This window comes from Acinonyx jubatus, chromosome E2 (assembly GCF_027475565.1).
Source record: "Acinonyx jubatus isolate Ajub_Pintada_27869175 chromosome E2, VMU_Ajub_asm_v1.0, whole genome shotgun sequence".
NCBI lineage: Eukaryota > Metazoa > Chordata > Mammalia > Carnivora > Felidae > Acinonyx > Acinonyx jubatus.
The window spans coordinates 54,848,309-54,868,143 of NC_069396.1; the positions used below are offsets into that span (position 1 = coordinate 54,848,309).

The window sequence follows — 19,835 nt, forward strand, 5'->3', positions numbered from 1 at the left end:
TCTCTGGTCCCAGTCACTGACCATTGCCTCCTGGGCTAGAACTTCCTGCATGGAAGTATGAGACATAGGCAACATGTATCACGTCAGCTGAAATCCACTATGTTCTGCTTTCCATTCCTTGCCCCTTGGATATGCCTACTTGAGGTCTTCTTTTCACAGTAGCTTCTGAGGGCTGAATGTAGAACTTTTCCAGAGCCCTTATAATGTAAAATCACTCCTGTGAAGGCACTCACGTGAGAACTTCTTCATGCTCCACACATCTATGAGGTCAGCACTACTGTGGCTGTAGTTAAAAGATGAACAGAACAGACACACAGAGAGGTTAAGGATCTGTCCAAATCTGCTCCTTCAGGCTGTCATATTGGTCTGCTAGACAGCTAGTTAGCTGTGTCCATCTAACAATCCAGGTCTATAGTTACTTTTGACTTGACCCCTTGTAGTTGATTTTCGAGTGGTGGTATTATATAATTTTCATTACAAGTTCCCATATACTTGTAAAGATTTATTTGATGGAACACTATCAATTCTGGGTCAAGCCTTAAATATCTAAGTGAATGTCATGCACTGCAGGCAGTAGTTTACTGCAGGAACCTGTCCTGTAACTAGTTACATGTAGTGGATGTAAGAGGAGGTTGGTACTAGGAAGGCAGAAGAAAGACTAATTTGATTTTATGTCAAGAACCCAAGTGTAATGGCAGCAATCACAGGAATTGTTGAATGATCACATGTGATGCCATAAACTTTGGAACATAAAACACTAATGCCTGATAAAATAGTGTAAGGCAGAAGCTAAATTATTAATTTCAGATGATACAATTATTAATACCTGAGTTAAGACTACTAACAACTAAGATTTGTGAATGATACTAGCATAAAAGATATTAGCGCAAAATGGCATTTGCAAGGTGTGTATTGTTATGTAGTTTATAAATCAAAGTACTAGGTTTGTGTGTTGATAGCAGAATAATTTTTAAATGGGTGGAAACAAGATGATAGGAACCTGAGAACTGCCACCCGGAACTTAAAATTATGCCAACCGTTCCTTATCTGTTCACTTCCTAACTTTCAGAATGAATGTAGTTACACTATAATCAACAGCTTATGGATGTTTTCAGTGGAGACTCAGTTACTGTCCCCAGTAATTGCATGGTACATCCAAAGGTAGAGGAAACCTTTCAATTCAAGCCATTATCATTTGGATACACTTTCTGCACAGGATCATATGATTCCTGTAAACTCATCATACTCTTTACTGCAAGCATGGAGGTGTTACAGATGCACCTCTAGTAACCCTGAAATTTTAGTCTATGAATCCTATAATGTAGACTGCACAACAAATTGATTTTACAACTCAGTCTGTAAGGACTTAAAAATCTCTGTGTATTATTACTTGCATTAAATGCCAAGAAATCACTATGAACAGAGATGGCATGTCTTGCATCAGGAGCCATCAGCGATTGGTGAAGGGCTAGGACCCCATCTCCTCTTAACTAGCTCAGCTCAAGCCTCAGAATTATTCCACCTTCCTGCATGGCTTTCACAATGAGCCAGCTAATATAAAGAAGATTTCTGATATGATCACTCACCCAGACTCTTGATACAGACACTGCCTCTCAGACTGAAAGAGAAATCCTCACCGGCTCCTTCCTGCTTCCAGGAGGGGCTCAGTGTGGAGGGCATGGAAGACAGTCCATGTGTGGGAGGGGGGCAGCCAGACACTGTGATATAGCTTTGTGATCCTGTGAGGTCACCTCCCTCACAACTGCAATTATTTCATTTGTAGCCACACTGGGAATACAGTCTTGGGAGCTGAAGATGTTTCTCAAAAATTTCCCCAGTTGTTAATTACAAAAAATGGTTATGAGTTTCTAGTTAGAACTGTGTAAGGAGACTGAGTATTTGTGAGAAGGCTTTTTCCTACTTGATCCCTGTAGGTAGACAGCATCTCCTATGAAGGACATCAGGAAATACTGAGTGCTGACATGTGAGGGATTAGTGGGGAAGGATGTGTATCTCCCTGGGTTCTTCACTTCCCAGGGAAGTTCCTCCACCCAGAAACTAGTACTTTCCTAATCTTCAGACCACTGAACTGAACCATCAATTAAGGTTATTTGTACAGAAACAAAATGACACAAAAATACCTGGGAAGAACATGCAGGGATACAAGTAAAAGGAAGTCCATGATGTAAATAAATTATTATTGAAATCACTTCACAATCGAAGTTAGTGAATTTGGACTTGTTTGAATAATTCAGTGCTAATTCATATGAAAATTATGTAGGAAAATGTGCTTTACCCACTACCTCACTCCCACTACCCTCGCTGGCCCCGACTGCCTGTGCCTCTTTCACCTCTTTCACAGTCTCCTCCAAGTTTCCTCTCCTAACATTCTGTATCTAGCTTGTATCGCACTGTCTTCCTCCAAGGCCCAACTGCCCCACATATAAATAACCTCCTTGCTCCACTCCCACCATTATTTTAACCCCTTCGAGACATTGTCCCATGCGAATTCCACCAACTGCAGACCACTAAGAACTTCGGTACAAAGTGCCCATCCAATCACGTGGTGAAATCTAATCCCCAGTGTGATGGCGTTTGGATATGGGGCTTTGGGAGATGCATAAATCATGAGGATGAGCTCTCCTGAATAAGAACATTGACCTTGTAAAAATGACTCCACAGAGTTCACTAGCCCCTTCCACCAGGAGAGTACACAGCTATAGGATGGCCATCTATGAGCCAGAAGTGGGTGGGCACGGGAAATGGTAGTTCTTAAAATCTCTCAGGTGACGGTAACAGAAGCTAGCGTCGAGGACCAGTTAACCAAACGCTGCCTCTCAAAGTGTTACGTGTATGTGAATCTGCATTTCTGTTGAAACAGAGTCTACAGAAGAACCCTACTCTAAGAGATTGAGATACAGCTGCGGTCCGGCCGATGAATTAGCATTTTCAACAGAGTCTCTGGTGGTGCTGCTGCTTCTCTCCCCAGAACTCTGTTTCCACAGCATCCCCCCACCCAATCCCCCTTTCGGTAGCACTAGAGAGAGCAAGCAGAGCACACCCGACCCTCTTACTCGCTAACGTCCCATCTCAACACAGATGCTGTGGGTTCCTCACATGTAGCAAATGAAGAGGAAGGAACGGAACCAGCACAGGTGATTCCCGTGGGGACGGAGGGGCTGCTGGAGGGAAAGTCTGAGGACCGTCCAGGGAAGCCGGAGCGTGCAGTTGCACGTGGCAGGTCCCAGGAGGGGGTTGGCCTTCTTGGGCGGCCTCTGCGCAGGCGCGAGCTCGGGGGATGGGCGTGTGGGCGTGGCTACGGCCTCGTTGCGCCTGCGCGCATGTCCGGCAGGGTCAGGTGACCGTTGAGCTCCCGCAGACGCCCTTGGCCCTTCCAGGTGAGGAACTGGCTCAGAGCTGCGGCTTCTCCTCCTGGAAGGTTAGTTCTCAGGGAGTGTGGGCTGGCGGTGGCCTGGGGGTGCTTGCGGGCCCCAGGGAGGGACGGGACCGCGTGCTGAGGGCAGCTCGGCTCTGGGCTCGCGGCTGCCCGGAGCCTGCCCGCGACAGGCGTGTGTCAGGGTCGCGTGAGAGGGACAGATTCGCACTAGAGTCTGGTGGCGCTTTTATCCGTGTGTCTTCGGTGACGGGTCCCAGTACCCGGTGCTGCCCTCGAGGGCGTCTAGGTTGGAATGGAGGAAGGATTTGGGTTCCCGGGTGGGGGTGGGGGTGGGGTTGAGGGGAGTTGCGATGTTCGCCCTTTGGTGCGCACGCACGAGGTCCTGGGCTGCAAGGGAGTGGAATGAGCGAGTTCCAGGACCCACCTGGAGAGGAGAGAGCGCGTGTTAGTGCCAAGATGGGTTTTGTGCTTCCGTTTGTGGCTGCAGGTAGAGCGGAATATGAGCCCTGGTCAGTGAGCTTGGGTTGGAATGATCTTGTGGGGGTGGTCGAGGGGTCCAGGTGTTGGGGGATCAGGTGTGGACTGGAGGTCCTGAGCGTGGCGGGGGCAGGATGGGCCGGAGACTTGGGCATAATGCGAGGTGGGTGAGGGGGCGCGTGTAGCAGGACCAGCACCGTTGGGAGGCCTCCTCAGCTGCGGTCTGGTTGTGTGCGGGGCTGAGCCAGCCCGGTGTCCAGGCGCCGGCGCAAGTGTGGGCCGAGCACGCCGCTTCTAGCACTCGTGATCCACGTGGCAAGTGCAAGCGCTCGGGCCCAGACGCTGCCGGAGGAGAGCCGAGCTGCCAGCCATGTGCAGAGGCCGGACCTCCAGGGCCTCCCCGCGGCCACCTCGCTTGACTCGTGTCTTCACCTGGACCCGCGTGCTGCTGGAGGAGTGGCGCGATGTCCCGGCCTAAGTCTTGAAAATTGCACTCCACGTTGCCCGCCGATTCTTCTCACGGTCGGATTTGTCTCAGAGACTCTCGCAGCGCACACGTGAAGGTAGTTTCATCCCAGATTTGTTTGAACACGAACAAGTGGAAGTATTTTAAACGGGCAACGATAGATGTTTGAAGTATGTGTGTAAGGGACTGAAACGCTTGGAACTGTTACCTGAAATGTATATTCGATGACATACAAAGATATCTTTAACCCGTATAAATAAAAGCGGTTATAACACAGCCTTTAGAGAGTGTCAGCTTATTGTCACCTTTTGAGTGCAATATATGTATCCTAGGGGTGTCAGGTATGGAAAATAACGTGTGAAGGTTATCGTATATTCACATCACAAGTTTGAGCGTGCATTTCACTCTGTTATAGGACCACAGGCTTTTTTTTTTTTAATTTAGTGATAGTTTCTCGTGTTAATAAAGTGTATTGGTTAAGATAAAATTGAAAAATCATCATTTCAGTTTTCCCATGTATTTTTTTAAAGATTTGTTTACTTTTTAAAGTTTGTTTATTTAAGGAATCTCCACACCGAATGTGGAGCTCCAACACACAACCCAGAGATCAAGAATCGCATGATCTATAGGCTGAGCCAGCCAGGAGCCCTATTTTTTCCCCATATTTTTTAAGAACATTTAATCTGTTCACAATGTTACATGTAGTAATGTGTTTCATTGTCTACAAAGCATTACAATCAAATCATATCTAGAAAAATAAGGCAAGTTGAATATTTCGGTGATAAGATTAACATAATTTAATGCCTCTGTACCAAAAGTTTTCATTAAGTGATTTTTTGTTAGAATTGCTTAACACCTCTATAACACTGATCCCTAACTAGGGTAATTTTCCTGTGGTTTCCCCCCCATCCCCTGCCCCGCCCAAGATCATGTGGCAGTGTTTAGTGACCTTTACATTTGGGGAGGAGTGAGGTGCGGGTTGCTTCTGGCACATAGTGGAGTGGGAGATATAGACACATATCCTGCTATGTACAGGACAAATCCCACCATGGAGAGGTATCTAGGTCACAGGTCAGTAGTGCCAAGGTTGGGAACACTGATCCAAAGGGTCTGATGATTTTTCTTCTATAAAATTCTCATTCGTTTGTATATTGGTGGATTTTGCACGGAAGTACATGCATTTCCTTTTTCAGAAATTGCAAAGAGTTCTATCTTTGGGGGAGGAAGACAGACGTGTGGAAGTGTTGGAAGAAGGGATGAAACCTGTGAGGTTGAATTGCAGTTGGAAATTCCAATAGGAGATTCAGTTTTTATTTTTTTAATTAAGTTTTAATTTACATCCAAGTTAGCATAGAGTGCAACAGTGATTTCAGCAGTAGATTTCTTATTGCACCTTACCCACTTAGCCCATCCCCCCTCCCACAACCCCTCCAACAACCCTCTGTTTGTTCTCTATATTTAAGAGTCTCTTATGTTTTGTCGGCCTCCCTGTTTTTATATTATTTTTGCTTTCTTTCCCTTATGTTCATCTGTTTTGTATCTTAAGTTCCTCATATGAGTGAAGCCATATGAACTTTGTCTTTCTCTCACTGACTAATTTCATTTAACATAATACCCTCTAGTTCCATCCATGTAGTTGCAAAAGGCAAGATTTCATTTTTTTTTCAACGTTATTTTTTTTTTTTTTTTTTTGGACAGAGAGAGACAGAGCATGAACGGGGGAGGGGCAGAGAGAGAGGGAGACACAGAATCGGAAACAGGCTCCAGGCTCCGAGCCATCAGCCCAGAGCCTGACGCGGGGCTCGTCTCACGGACCGCGAGATTGTGACCTGGCTGAAGTCTGATGCTTAACCGACTGCGCCACCCAGGCGCCCCAAGATGTCATTATTTTTGATTGCCGAGTAATACTCCATTGTATACATAAACACCACATCTTCTTTGTCCATTCATCTGTCAATGGACATTTGGACTCTTCCCGTACTTTGGCTCTTGTCGATAGCACTGCTATAAACATAGGGGTGCATGTGCCCCTTTGAAACAGCATACCTGTATCCCTTGGATATATTCCTAGTAGTGCAATTGCACGGTCATAGGGTAGTTCTGTTTTTGATTTTTTGAGGAACCTCCATACTATTTTCCAGAGTGGCTGTACCAGTTTGCATTTCCACCAGCAGTGCAAAAGAGATCCTCTTTCTCCGCATCCTTGCCAACATCTGTGGTTGCCTGAGTTGTTAATGTTAGCCATTCTGACAGGTGTAAGGTGGCATCTCATTGTGGTTTTGACCTGTATTTCCCTGATGATGAGTGATGTTGAGCATTTTTTCATGTGTCGGTTGGCCATCTGGATGTCTTCCTTGGAGAAGTGTCTATTCATGTCTTTTGCCCATTTCTTCACTGGATTATTTGTTTTTTGGGTGTTGAGTTTGATAAGTTCTTTTTAGATTTTGGATACTAACCCTTTATCTGATATGTCGTTTGCAAATATCTTCTCCCATTCTGTCAGTTGCCTTTTCGTTTTGCTGATTGTTTCCTTTGCTGTGCAGAAGGTTTTTATTTTGATGAGGTCCCAGTAGTTCATTTTTGCTTTTGCTTCCCTTGCCTCTGGAGACGTGTTGAGTAAGAAGTTGCTGCGGCCAAGATCAAAGAGGTTTTTGCCTGCTTTCTGCTCGAGGATTTTGATGGCTTCCTGTGTTACATTGAGGTCTTTCCTCCATTTTGAGTTTCTTTTTGTGTATGGTGTAAGAAAGTGGTCCAGGTTCATTCTTCTGCATGTCGCTGTCCAGTGTTCCCAGCACCACTTGCTGAAGAGACTGTCTTTATTCCATTGGATATTCTTTCCTGCGTTGTCAAAGATTAGTTGGCCATACGTTTGTGGGTCCATTTCTGGGTTCTCAATTCTGTTCCATTGATCTGAGTGTTCTTGTGCCAGTACCATACTGTCTTGATGATTACAGCTTTGTAGTGTAGCTTCAAGTCTGGGATTGTGATGCCTCCTGCCTTGGTTTTCTTTTTCAAGATTGCTTTGGCTATTCGGGGTCTTTTCTGGTTCCATACAAATTTTAGGATTATTTGTTCTAGCTCTGTGAAGAATGCTGGTGTTATTTTGATAGGGATTGCATTGAATATATAGATTGCTTTGGGTAGTATTGACATTTTAACAATATTTGTTCTTCCTCTCCAGGAGCATGGAATCTTCTTCCATGTTTTTGTGTCTTCAGTTTCTTTCATAAGCTTTCTGTAGTTTTCAGTGTATATATTTTTCACCTCTTTGGTTAGATTTATTCCTAGGTATTTTGTTGTTTTTGGTGCAACCGTAAATGGGGTCGATTCCTTGATTTCTCTTTCTGTTGCTTCATTGTTGGCGTAGAGGAATGCAACCAATTTCTGTGCATTGATTTTATATCCTGCCACTTTGCTGAATTCATGAATCAGTTCTAGCAGGTTTTTTGGTGGAATCTTTAGGGTTTTCCATATAGAGTATCATGTCATCTGCGAAGAGGGAAAGTTTGACCTCCTCCTGGCCTGTTTGGATGCCTTGTATTTCTTTGTGTTGTCTGATTGTAGAGGCTAAGACTTCCAATACTATGTTGAATGACAGTGGTGAGAGTGGACATCCCTTTCTTGTTCCTGACCTTAGGGAGAAAGCTCTCAGTTTTTCCCCATTGAGGATGATATTAGCATTGGCTCGTTCATACATGGCTTTTATGATCTCCGGGTATGATCCTTCTATCCCTGTTTTCTTGAGGGTTTTTATCAAGAAAGGGTGCTGTATTTTGTCAAATGCTTTCTCTGCATCTATTGAGAGGATCATATGGTTCTTGTCCTTTCTTTTATTGATGTGATGAATCACGTTAATTGTTTTGCAGATATTGAACCAGCCCTTCCTCTGAGGTATAAATCCCACTTGGTCACGGTGAATAATTTTTTTAATGTATTGTTGGAGCCAGTTGGCTAATATCTTGTTGAGGATTTTTGCATCCTTGTTCATCAGGGAAATTGGTCTGTCATTCCTCTTTTTAGTGGGGTTGCTGTCTGGTTTTGGAATCAAGGTGATGCTGGCTTCATAGAATGAGTTTGAAAGTTTTCCTTTCGTTTCTATTCTTTTGGAACAGTTTCAAGAGAATAGGTGTTAACTCTTCTTAAATGTTTGGTAGAATTCCCCTGGAAAGCCATCTGGCCCTGGACTCTTGTTTTGGGGAAGGTTTTTTTTTTTTTAATTAAAAAAATTTTTTTAACGTTTATTCATTTTTTTGATATAGAGAGACAGAGCGTGAGCAGGGGAGGGGCAGGGAGAGAGAGGAAGACTCAGAATCTGAAGCAGGCTCCAGGCTCTGAACTGACAGCATGGAGCCCAACGCAGGGCTAGAACTCACGGACTGTGAGATCATGACCTGAGCTGAAGTCGGATGCTCAACCGACTGAGCCACCCAGGCACCCCTTGGGGAAGGTTTTTGATTACTAGTTTGATTTCCTTACTGGTTATGGGTTCAAATTTTCTATTCCTGTTTCAATTTTGGTTGTGTATATGTTTCTAGGAATTTGTCCATTTTTTCCAGATTTCCCATTTTATTGGCATATAATTGCTCATAATATTCTCCTATTGTTTTCATTTCTGTTGTGTTGGTTGTGATCTCTCCTCTTTCATTCTTGATTTTATTTATTTAGGTCCTTTCCTTTTTCTTTTTGATCAAACCGGCTAGTGGTTTATCAGTTTTGTTAATTCTTTCAAAGAACCAGCTTCTGGTTTCATTGATCTATTCTGTTTTTTTTTTCTTTTTTCGTTTCGATCGCATTATTTACTGCTCTAATCTTCATTGTTTCCTGACTTCTGCTGGTTTTGGGTTTTATTTGCTGTTCTTTTTCCAGCTCTTTAAGGGGTAAGGTTGGTTATGTATCTGAGATCTTTCTTCCTTCTTTAGGAAGGCCTGGGTTGCTGTATACTTTCCTCTTATGACCTCCTTTGCTGCATCCCAGAGGTTTTGGGTTGTGGTGTTATCATTTTCATTGACTTCTATATTGTTTTTAATTTCCTCTTTAACTGCTTCCGTAGCCCACTCATTCTTTAGTAGGATGTTCTTTAGTCTCCAAGTATTTGTTACCTTTCCAAATTTTTTTCTTGTGGTTGATTTCAAGTTTCATAGCATTGTGGTCTGAAAATATGCACGGTATGATCTCGATCTTTCTGTACTTGCTGAGGGCTGATTTGTGTCCCAGTATGTGGTCTATTCTGGAGAACGTTCCACGTACACTGGAGAAGACTGCTTTAGGATGAAATGTTCTGAATATGACTGTTAAGTCCATCAGGTCCAATGTGTCATTCATAGCCATTGTTTCCTTGTTGATTTTGCAATTAGATGATCTGTCCTTTGCTGTGAGTGGGGTGTTGAAGTCTCCTACTGTTACGGTATTACTATCAATGAGTTTCTTTATGTTTGTGATTAATTGATTTATATATTTCGGTTCTTTCACGTTTGGTGCATAAATGTTTACAATTGTTAAATCTTCTTGGTGGATAGACCCCTTAATTATGATGTAATGCCCTTCTTCATCTCTTGATACAGTTTCTATTTTAAAGTCTAGATTGTCTGATATAAGTACGCCTACTCCGGCTTTCTTTTGTTGACCATTAGCATGATAGATGGTTCTCCATCTCCTTACTTTCAATCTGAAGGTGTCTTTAGGTCTAAAGACACAAAAGGACTTAGGTCTAAAGTGGGTCCCTTGTAAACAGCATACAGATGGATCTTGTTTTCTTATGCATTCTGTTACCCTGTATCTTTTGATTGGAGCATTGAGGCCATTGATATTAGAGTGAGTACTGAAAGATATGAATTTATTGCCATTACGTTGCTTGTAGAGTTGGAGTTTCTGGTGGTGTTCTCTGGTCCTTTCTAGTCTTCGTTGCTTTTGGTATTTAATTAAATTAATTAATTTCATCTTTTTTCCCCATCACAGAGTCCCCCTTAAAATTTCTTGCAGGGCTGGTTTAGTGGTCACAAACTCCTTTCACTTTTGTTTGTCTCGGAAACTTTTTCTCTCTCCTTCTGTTTGGAATGACAACCTTGCTGGGTAGAGAATTCTTGGCTGCATATTTTTCTGATTCAGCACACTGAATATATCCTGCCACTCCTTTCTGGCCTGCCATGTTTCTGTGGATAGGTGTGCTGCAAACCTGATCTGTCTTCCCTTGCAGGTTAAGGACTTTTTTTCCCTTGCTGCTTTCATGATTCTCTCCTTGCCTAAGTATTTTGTGAATTTGACTATGATATGCCTTGTTGATGGTCGGTTTTTGTGGAATCTAATGGGAGTCCTCTGTGCTTCCTGAATTTTGATGTCTGTGTCTTTCCCCAGGTTAGGAAAGTTTGCAGCTGTGGTTTGCTCACATAACCCTTCTACCCGTATTTCTCTCTCTTCTTCTTCTGGGACCCCTGTGGTTCTGATGTTGTTCCTTTTTAATGAGACACTGATTTCTCTAATCTTAAATTGTGCTCTTTTGCCTTAATCTCCCTCTTTTTCTCTGCTTCGTTATTCTCCATAAGTTTGTCCTCTGTATCACTGATTCTCTGTTCTGCCTCATCCATCCTTGCCACCACAGCATCCATTCGTGATTGCAGCTCAGTTATAGCATTTTTTATTTCATCCTGACTAGTTTTTACTTTTTCTTTTTATAATCTCCACAGAAAGGGATTCTAATCTATTTTCGACCGCAGCTAGTATTCTTATTGTCATGATTCTAAATTCTGGTTCAGACATCTTCCTCGTATCTGTGTTGGTTAAGTCTCTGGCTGTCGTTTCTTCCTGCTCTTTATTTTGTGGTAAATTCCTTTGTTTCATCATTTTGAAGGGAGAAGAGGAATTAATGAGGTTAAAAAATTAAAATTAAAAAAATTAAAATTAAAAAAATATTACGATTAAAAAATTAAACACACACACACACACACACACACAAATGGAATGAATGATGCTAGATCCTAGGTGTGTTTTGGTCTGGGTGTTTACGTTGCTTGATGGATTAGAGAAAAAAGGGGAAAGAAGAAAAAAGAAATTGTTTGAAAATTTGAAAAAATGATTACACTGAAGTGGACTAAAATGAAATGATGTAAGTAAACTAGAATTTGAAACAATTTACACAAAAGTGAAAAATATAGTAGAAAAAAATTAAAAATATTTTTAATAAAAATTAAAAATGATTTCTTTCTCTTTCTGTATTCAAGAAAAAAGAAACAAAAGAGAAGATAAAAAAGGAAATCGTTTGATAATTTGAAGAAATGAATATAGTGAAGTAGAGTAAAATAAAATGATGGAATTAAATAGAATTTGAAAATTTTACACAAAAGTAAAAAATATAGTAAAAAAATAAAAATATTTTTAATAAAAATTAAAAATAAAAATGAATTTTTTCTCCTACTGTAATCAAGAAAAAGGAAATGAAAAAGAGAAAAAAGAGAAAAGGGAAAAAAAAAGAAAATTGAATAGATTGGCCTCCTAACAGACTGAAATACGATTGAAATTACTTCGTTTTTCCCCTAGAAGTCAGCTTTATAGTCCATAAACTAAGCGGGTGTTGAGACTTCTGTTCTTGAAGAGTGAGGTTGGCCCAGTTGGGCGGGGCTTAGTGTAATGGCTCCATTGTCCCCTAGTTGGCGCCACCAGCCTATTGGGGTGGATTGTTGTGGTGCTTGTAGGTGGGTATGCGCAAGTGCAGGAGCGGTGAAAATGGCGTCACCCAGCTACCCAATCTCTAGTATTGGAACTCTCTTCTCCCTGATCAGCAATCGCTCACCTGTCCTTTGTCTTCAGCTTTCATTCACTCCCCACTTTTATGCTGTCCCTGACCAAGCCCCAGGTAGTACCTCTCTCCTGAGTTTGGTCTCAGATGCGACTTCCTTCCCCGGCCCCCCACTTCTGAGGTACTGCGGCTTTGACTCATTGGAGGGTCTCACCGAGCAATGGCCGATTGCCAGCCCGCCCCAGAAAAAGTTCACGAGATAGTGTAGCAGCAGCATTTCAGGGATTATGGAAAATCACAGCACACATCTGGCACCAGGCTTCACCGTTAATGACCTTGCTCAGCACCAGCAAATGCGACCATTGTCTGGGGTCTGCTGGGCCCAGGTGACCTCACAGCCTCTACCAAGTGTCCTAACAGCAGTGGAACCGCTTCTCCCTGTGTGGCCCAAGAACCTCCCGGGCCCCACTCTGCTCCTGGGGATTTGCCCTTCCCACCAGAGCACCACCAGGTATCGGGGACGCCAGGAATTGGGGACGCCTGTGAGACACACACACTCACTGCCAGTCCCTTAGTTGTCTGACATCAGTATTTCCTGCTCCTTCCCTGTGAGCCCCTCTCTGCCATCAGGGATCGTGAAAAGTAAGAGCCCGTCCTAAAGCAGACAACAGTCTCTTTGGAGATACTCACAAACTTGTAATTGGATTTGGTAATGAGTCCTGGGAGAAAGTTTTTCAGAAGTATTGTCAGCTACCGAAGGCTGTGCTGTCATTGCCACCACGTGTGAAATGATAATTGCAGTTCTGACGGGAGGGGAGGTCACAGATCACAAAGCCTTATCTCTGGTCTGGCTGCCTCCCTCCCTCACATGGACTGGCTGCTGTGACCTTCACGCTGCGCCCCCATCCTTCAACGTGACGAGTCCAGTGAGTTCTTCCTCTGTCAGACTGAGAGGCAGCGCCTGTAAGGAAGGACGTGTGAGTAAGTGTTCGTGTCTGGAAAGGGATCCTGAGGGTCGGGACAGACCAGGGGAAGAGCCGAAGAGGGAGGTGGAGGAGTTCCTTGGGTGTGAGCTGAGAGTTTTCAGTGTCAGTAGAGGTGTGCTTACAATGCCTTATGCTTATAATACAGAGAAGGGTAGAGCAGAAACAGTTTTCTAATCTCTTACAGAGATCGTGTAGATGAATCTGTTTTTAGAATTTTTAAAAAATATGTTTATTTCTTTATTTTGAGAGAGACAGAGATAGCAGAGTGGGGTAGGGGCAGAGAGAGAGGGAGAGAGAATCCCTATCAGGCTCTGCACTGTCCGTGGGGATCCCAACATGGGGCTCAAACTCACAAAACCATGACATCATACCAGAGCAGGAACCAAGAGTCAGTTGGGGCAAAGTTCACTGTAATTATGGGACCAGACAAGAGGTCCCTAGGGCATGTGAATCTTGGCTCATTCTCTCTGGTTTAATAATATTCTAATATGAATCCCACTCTCAGAACTAATATTCTAATGATTTTTAACTTACGTGACACACACAATTCCATATTGTTAGAACCATTTTACATGTGTCTTGTATTTTACTGTCTTTTACAATCTTGCCTTAGTGCTAATAGTTTCACTCAATGCACATTTTGTTAAATACCTCAGCATTTAAAACATAATCATCAATAACTGTTTCATCTTATAGTAGGATTTTATAAACCGTTGATTAGAGAACAAGGTACTATGATGTAATATTGTGTGTGGAAGCCATGACTTTTGTTCTTACTGTGACAGGAAATGATGCTTTCTACTGCCAAAGTATTGTTAGCAAATACTGCATTTATTAAATCTAATGTGGACACAGGGATGTCTCCTGCAGGATTAGCCTGTAATTCATGCCTCTGAACTTATTGTGATATTAAAACTTTATTTACATATGTTATTCACCTAAATAAAATATCCTTAATGAAAAATGTATGCTTTTTACACCAAACATATAAAATAAAATATAGTATGAAATCAGATGGAAAAGTATAAATGCAAAATTAAGTATGCGTCTGGTTTATTTGAAGGCACAGCTGACATGCATTGTTAGTGGAGTACAGAGGTTCAGACACTGTCTTCACTCCAACGTGCCAGGTTCCAGTCTCCACTTGGCCCCTAACCAATGTGTGAACTTAGATTGCTTACCCTGTGTGCCTAGCTTGTCTTTATCTCTGCCATGGAAATAATGTTCGTACCTCCATCATGCCTTTAGGAAAAGAAAAAAGATGCCATACGTATGGTAGTAGGCAGTGATTCATGCATTTTAAGTGGTATTTAAAGGTTATTTTTTGGGGGCGCCTGGGTGGCTCAGTCGGTTAAGCGGCCGACTTCTGCTCAGGTCATGATCTCGTGGTCCGTGAGTTGGAGCCCCGCGTCGGGCTCTGTGCTGACAGCTCAGCCGGGAGCCTGTTTCAGATTCTGTGTCTCCCTCTCTCTGACCCTCCCCTGCTCATGCTCTGTCTCTCCCTGTCTCAAAAATAATAAAACGTTAAAAAAAAATAAAGGTTATTTTTTCCACTGTGGGAGGCACCTTGACACAGTCAAACTGAAGTAAATATGTTTCCCAGAGATAATGTGTCTCAACTGATATGATACATGCAGTCGAAAAGACACGTTCCAGTGCAGGATACTCGGATTCTGAAGACCAGTATTACTCACTGGGATCTGTCAGAATGGACTGCAGGATTTGGCAATGAGAACAGTTTCCTCTTCATTGATGATGGTTGGAATCCTTGGCATTTTCTCACTTCTTTACCATCGTCTCTTCCTCTTCTACAGGGAATCCAGGTTGAGAGCCTGAGATGTGATTCTTAGGCACCTGATTATACTTGCTTCTTGGTCATTTCCTTTTACAGGTGTCCCCAAGACATTGGCAGCCATTAGTTGAAACATTCTTCGATGCATTTCTGAGTGCACATCTGTTTTCTGTCCTGACAATGCTGGCAGAGTGTGTTCATTGGCACCAGCTGCCTCTTTGCCCCGAGACCTCCAGGTGGGTGGAGATTAGCTAAAACCTCCCCAGGATATTGGGATTTCCATTGTCCTTTGCGGACCCTGTATGTGCTGGTAAATATCGTTACTCCTATGGCAAATATAGCAAGAAGGAACAAATATTTAGGATGCTGCTCTCCTGAATATTTTTTAAACCAAATCTCAGACTCATTATAAGCACCATTATTATTCTGTGATGTTTCATCGTTGACCTCCAATCTGGACCTTTTGGTCCATAAGTTTTCTTTCTGTATGGACTCATTGAGCAAGCCAAACACATGCACAGAATCTTCTCAGCTCCCTGAAATTTTATTTTGATGGTTTGTATTTAAAAAACTAGAAGATCTACACGTTTTAATGATGCAACTCACTGGTATTTCACAAGTGACCACACCGGTGTATGCAATTCCAAGATGAAGAAACAGGTGGTTGTCAGAATTCCGGGTATCTTCTTGTGTTCTCTCTAAGTCACTGTCCCCACAGGTATAGTTTTCTTGGCTATATTTGTAGGATTGTGATGTTTGGGAATAGGTTCATAACTCTCCAAGATTTGAAAGGTTAGATCACTTTTCCCATTTTGTACTTGATATACATGGAGTCATACTGCCTGAATGTGTAATGATGACTTATTTCTCATGCCATATGACTTTTGAAAATTGATTTGTATTCTTGCGTAGTCTTGTTAGCATTTTAGATCTGCTGTAGAAGACTCCATGGTGTGACTATGAAAACATTCACCGATGGCTGGTCCTGTTAATGGGAAGTAGGTATTCCTGAGTTTAGACTACTATGAGTAACGAGTAGTGCTGGTATATAATTCTGTAACCAGTCTTTTAGGGATACCAGACAAACTTTGTTGAGTATATTCATAGCTGTATATCTGTTGGGACATAGTATATCCAAGACAGCTAAAGTTTATACTACCACACAGTTTCCAAATTTTCCTGTTTGCCAGTAGTTTCAAGATTCTTGGTTGATCCACAAGTTTGCAAAGACTTGTTGTTTCTCTCATTCTCCTTTTATTCTTTTTTTTAAAGTTTGTTTATTTTAGTAATCTCTGTACCCAATGTTGTGTCTGAACTCACAACCCTGAGATCAAGAGTCTCATGGTCTTCCACCTGAGCCAACAAGGCACCCTGTCCTCCTTGTTTTAGATTTTTATGTCGTGTTTGATGGCACCAGGAGGTAGTGTCATATTTGAAATGATGTGACTACTATAGACATAGAACATTTTTACACCTGTATTATCTATTGCGTAACCTCTTATTTGAAGTTTCTGTTGGAACGGTTTGTCCATTGTTTATTCTATTGTGTGGTCTTCAGGAATTCTTTCTGCTGGTTACAAATTGTGTGTGGGTGGTGGGGATGTTTGGATGAGAACCACCCATTCATGTAATACAAAGTCATTTTACTGGCATGGTTAATGTGCTCTGTGCTGTTCAAGAAATATTTTCGTGTTCTAAGGTATAGACATTTTTTTTTTCTTTTTCAGGATGAATCCATTGTACCTTTAAGATTTATGTAAGCAATCCAGTCAGACTTAATTCATTTCAGGAAGTGATAGTGATCAAGTTTTCCTTTTTCCAATATAACTTGCACATTTCAGGTTGTTCTGAAAATGTTGCCTTGTGCTTTCTTTCCATTTGCTCTCACCTGCCCTTGCTTCTCCAGGATAACAGCACTTCATCCTTACTGCGGACTTTTCAGTTAAATAGACTGCAAATCTCTCCATCTCTTCCAATCACAGGAAGTCATGGCAATCAAATGGGAGCACTCAATTCATGTTATTTGTGGTGTAAAAAACCTTCAGTGAGGCTTTGCCCAGAGAAATGATTGTTGTTCATAATATAAAGGAAAACATGTATGACAGATTAGCTTCAGGGCATTTGACAGTAGGAATAATCTTCTTGTCACAGACGACAGTTGGAATTGTGGGCAATTTCGTTCTTCTTTATCATTACGTGTCCCTTTACCACACTGAACGCAGGCTGAGGTTCACCCGTTTGATTCTCATGCACTTGACTATAGCCAACTCCTTGGTCATTCTCTCTGAAGGAGTCCCCCAGACCTTGGCAGCTTTGGGATTGAAATCTTTTTTCACTACATTTGCATGCAAACTTTTTTTGTACGTTCAGAGAGTGGGCAGGGGGTTGTCCATTAGCAGCACCTGCCTCTTGAGTGTCTTCCAGACCATCACGATCAGCCCGATGAACTCCTGTTGGAAGGATCTTAAAGTCAGAGCCCCAAAATATGTTGGCTTCTCCATTTTCCTCTGCTGGAATCATTACACATTTATAAATTTAGTGTTTCCTCTGTATGTGTTATATATGCCTAGCCAATGGAGCACCAAAAACATCACACAGGAAGGAGATTTGGGGTACTGTTTTACTATCCATCAGGAGGCAGTGACAGTCCTTCTCTATGCAGTGTTGATAGTAGTCCCTGAGGTTTTATTTTCTGTTCTCATGATCTGGGCCAGTGGCTCCATGGTCTTCCTCCTGCACAGGCACAAGCAGCGGGTCCAGCACATTCACAGCACTAATGTCTCCCCCAGATCCTCTGCTGAGTCCAGAGCCACTCAGAGCATCCTTGTCCTGGTGAGCACCTTTGTGTCTTTCCACTCCCTCTCCTCCATCTTCCATGTTAGTGTTGCTTATACTGATAATCCCAGTTTGTGGCTGGTGAACACCACTGTGGTGATCTCTGTGTGTTTTCCAACTGTCTGCCCCTTTTTCATTATGAGCCGAGACTATACTCTCCCCAGACGCTGCTTTTCCTGGATACAAAACACAAAATCCTGTAGTGTTACTGGGGATATATAAAGTATGTTTGTGCACAATGTCGTTTTATATTTACTGCGTTTGCTGAAAAACTCCATAGAATACTTAAAAAAATTTTTTTTTAATGTTTCATTTATTTTTGAGAGAGAAAGAGCATGTGAGTGGGGAAGGGGCAGAGAGAGAGAGAGACAGAATCCAAAGCAGGCTCCAGGCTCTGAGCTGTCAGCACAGAGCCCTATGTGGGCTCAAACTCATGAACCACGAGATCATGACCTGAGCTGAAGTTGGATGCTTTACCGACTGAGCCCCCAGGTGCCCCAAAGTCCATAGAAATTCTAAGAAGGAACCAGAGGAGTTTCTAAGGTGGACACTGATGCACGCCGACCTTTCATCAAATGGTTGAGTATGGGACATATGTGGACAAAGTGGCGATGAATGAAGCAGTTTTGTTTCATTGTGGTGCCTGGTATCCTGAAGATGGCAGTTTAATCAGTGCTGCGTAATGGAAAAAGTGGATTTGGTCTTGACTCCGGAGTGAGATGGAGTGGTTACCCAGGAGTGTACGCACGGGCATATCAGTCGGAGTGAGTACAATCGAGTAATGGGATCCTGGGATTTAGGACTTCAGCCTATCAATTCAGGGGGAAACAGGTTGGTTCATAATATTCAGCCCTCAAGACCCCCAAATGCATGTCCTCACTGACAAAATACATTCACCCCTCCTCCCCGTTCCAGTAGCTCCAAAGTGTAAACTTATTTTGGAAGCAACTCTAAGTCCCAAATCTCATCTAAATATCACCTAAGTAGTGTGATTAAGACTTGAGATAGGATTCATCCTGTGAAAAACCTGTCTTCACCTATCAACCTATGAATGCAGACACATTCCCTGCTTCCTGAATACAGTGGTGGGATGGGAGAACATAGACAAGCATAGAGAAACTGGAAAGAAGAAATGTCACCTGTCCCCAGTAAGTAAAAAATCTAGGAGGGAAAATTCCCTTAGATTTCAAAGCCCAAGGGTGATGTTCTTTGTCTGGAAGCGTTGTCCTCCAGGCCTAGCAGGATGGTGTCCCTGCCGTGCAGCCCCCCTCGAATGCCATTGTCCAGGGGGAGTCCTGTAAGATGAATGATCCTTAATACTCCGCCCCTCCCCTCCCCCTGTATCTCCTGCTGTGTAAGGTGTTCCCTTCCCAGGCGTCCAGGTGTCCCTCCTCCTCTACCTCGGAATGTTCCATGTCATTACCTGTACTTCCGCTTTCTTGCGGCCATCCCATAGTTTACTCAGATGTTTTGCCTGGAAGAACCAGGCACAAAAGGGCCGGTATCCTATACAAATTGGACCAGAAATGCATTTGACTCACAAGTGCAGATGGTGAGATCCACGTTTGTCACCCTTGGGGAGACAGGACACAGATGAGCAAGGGCAGGAAATTAGAATGATCCATGAGGAATGGGTTGGAGTTGGAGACATCGGCGTGAAGTCATGTTGACTCTGTATGGACACCAATTGCCCCCCACACACGTTTCTACCTATGTGCACACGAGCGGTTCAGCACACACACGTACGTTTTCTTGGTGTTTGAGCTGAGAGGGTGTGAACACAGTGACACCCAGGAGCAGTGAGCATACCTAGTGTCCATGCCTTGGTCCATGACACGGTTCTCCCACAGCAGCAGCCAGGGGCTGCCTGGAGAGACGGTGCAGCCTGGACTAGGACAGGACATGTATGAAATCAGCCTGCAGAGCTGCGGTGCCGTAAGTCAGCACATGCTAAACAACTCGGTTTCTAAAAATGGGCTATGTCAGAGGGACACGGGAGTCACCCGAAAGAGCTCCTCATGGTCAAACTGGAACACTTTCACTTCATTTTATTATTATATTTTAAAATGTTTATTTATTTTGAGAGAGAGAACACATGGGAGCGGGGGAGGGGCAGAGAAAGAGGGAGAAAGACACAATCCCACGCAGGCTCT

General features: G+C 43.0%; 1 protein-coding gene across 1 annotated transcript; it reads left to right on the forward strand.

Moving 5' to 3' along the window:
- Positions 1 to 6: 6 nt before the first annotated feature.
- Positions 7 to 17,904, forward strand: LOC106973004 (vomeronasal type-1 receptor 4-like). Its single transcript, XM_053210982.1, has 2 exons — positions 7 to 3,439; positions 14,947 to 17,904. The coding sequence occupies exon 2, from the start codon at positions 16,912 to 16,914 to the stop codon at positions 17,902 to 17,904; it is 993 nt and encodes a 330-aa protein (XP_053066957.1). The 5' UTR covers positions 7 to 3,439; positions 14,947 to 16,911.
- The last annotated feature ends 1,931 nt before the right edge of the window (positions 17,905 to 19,835 follow it).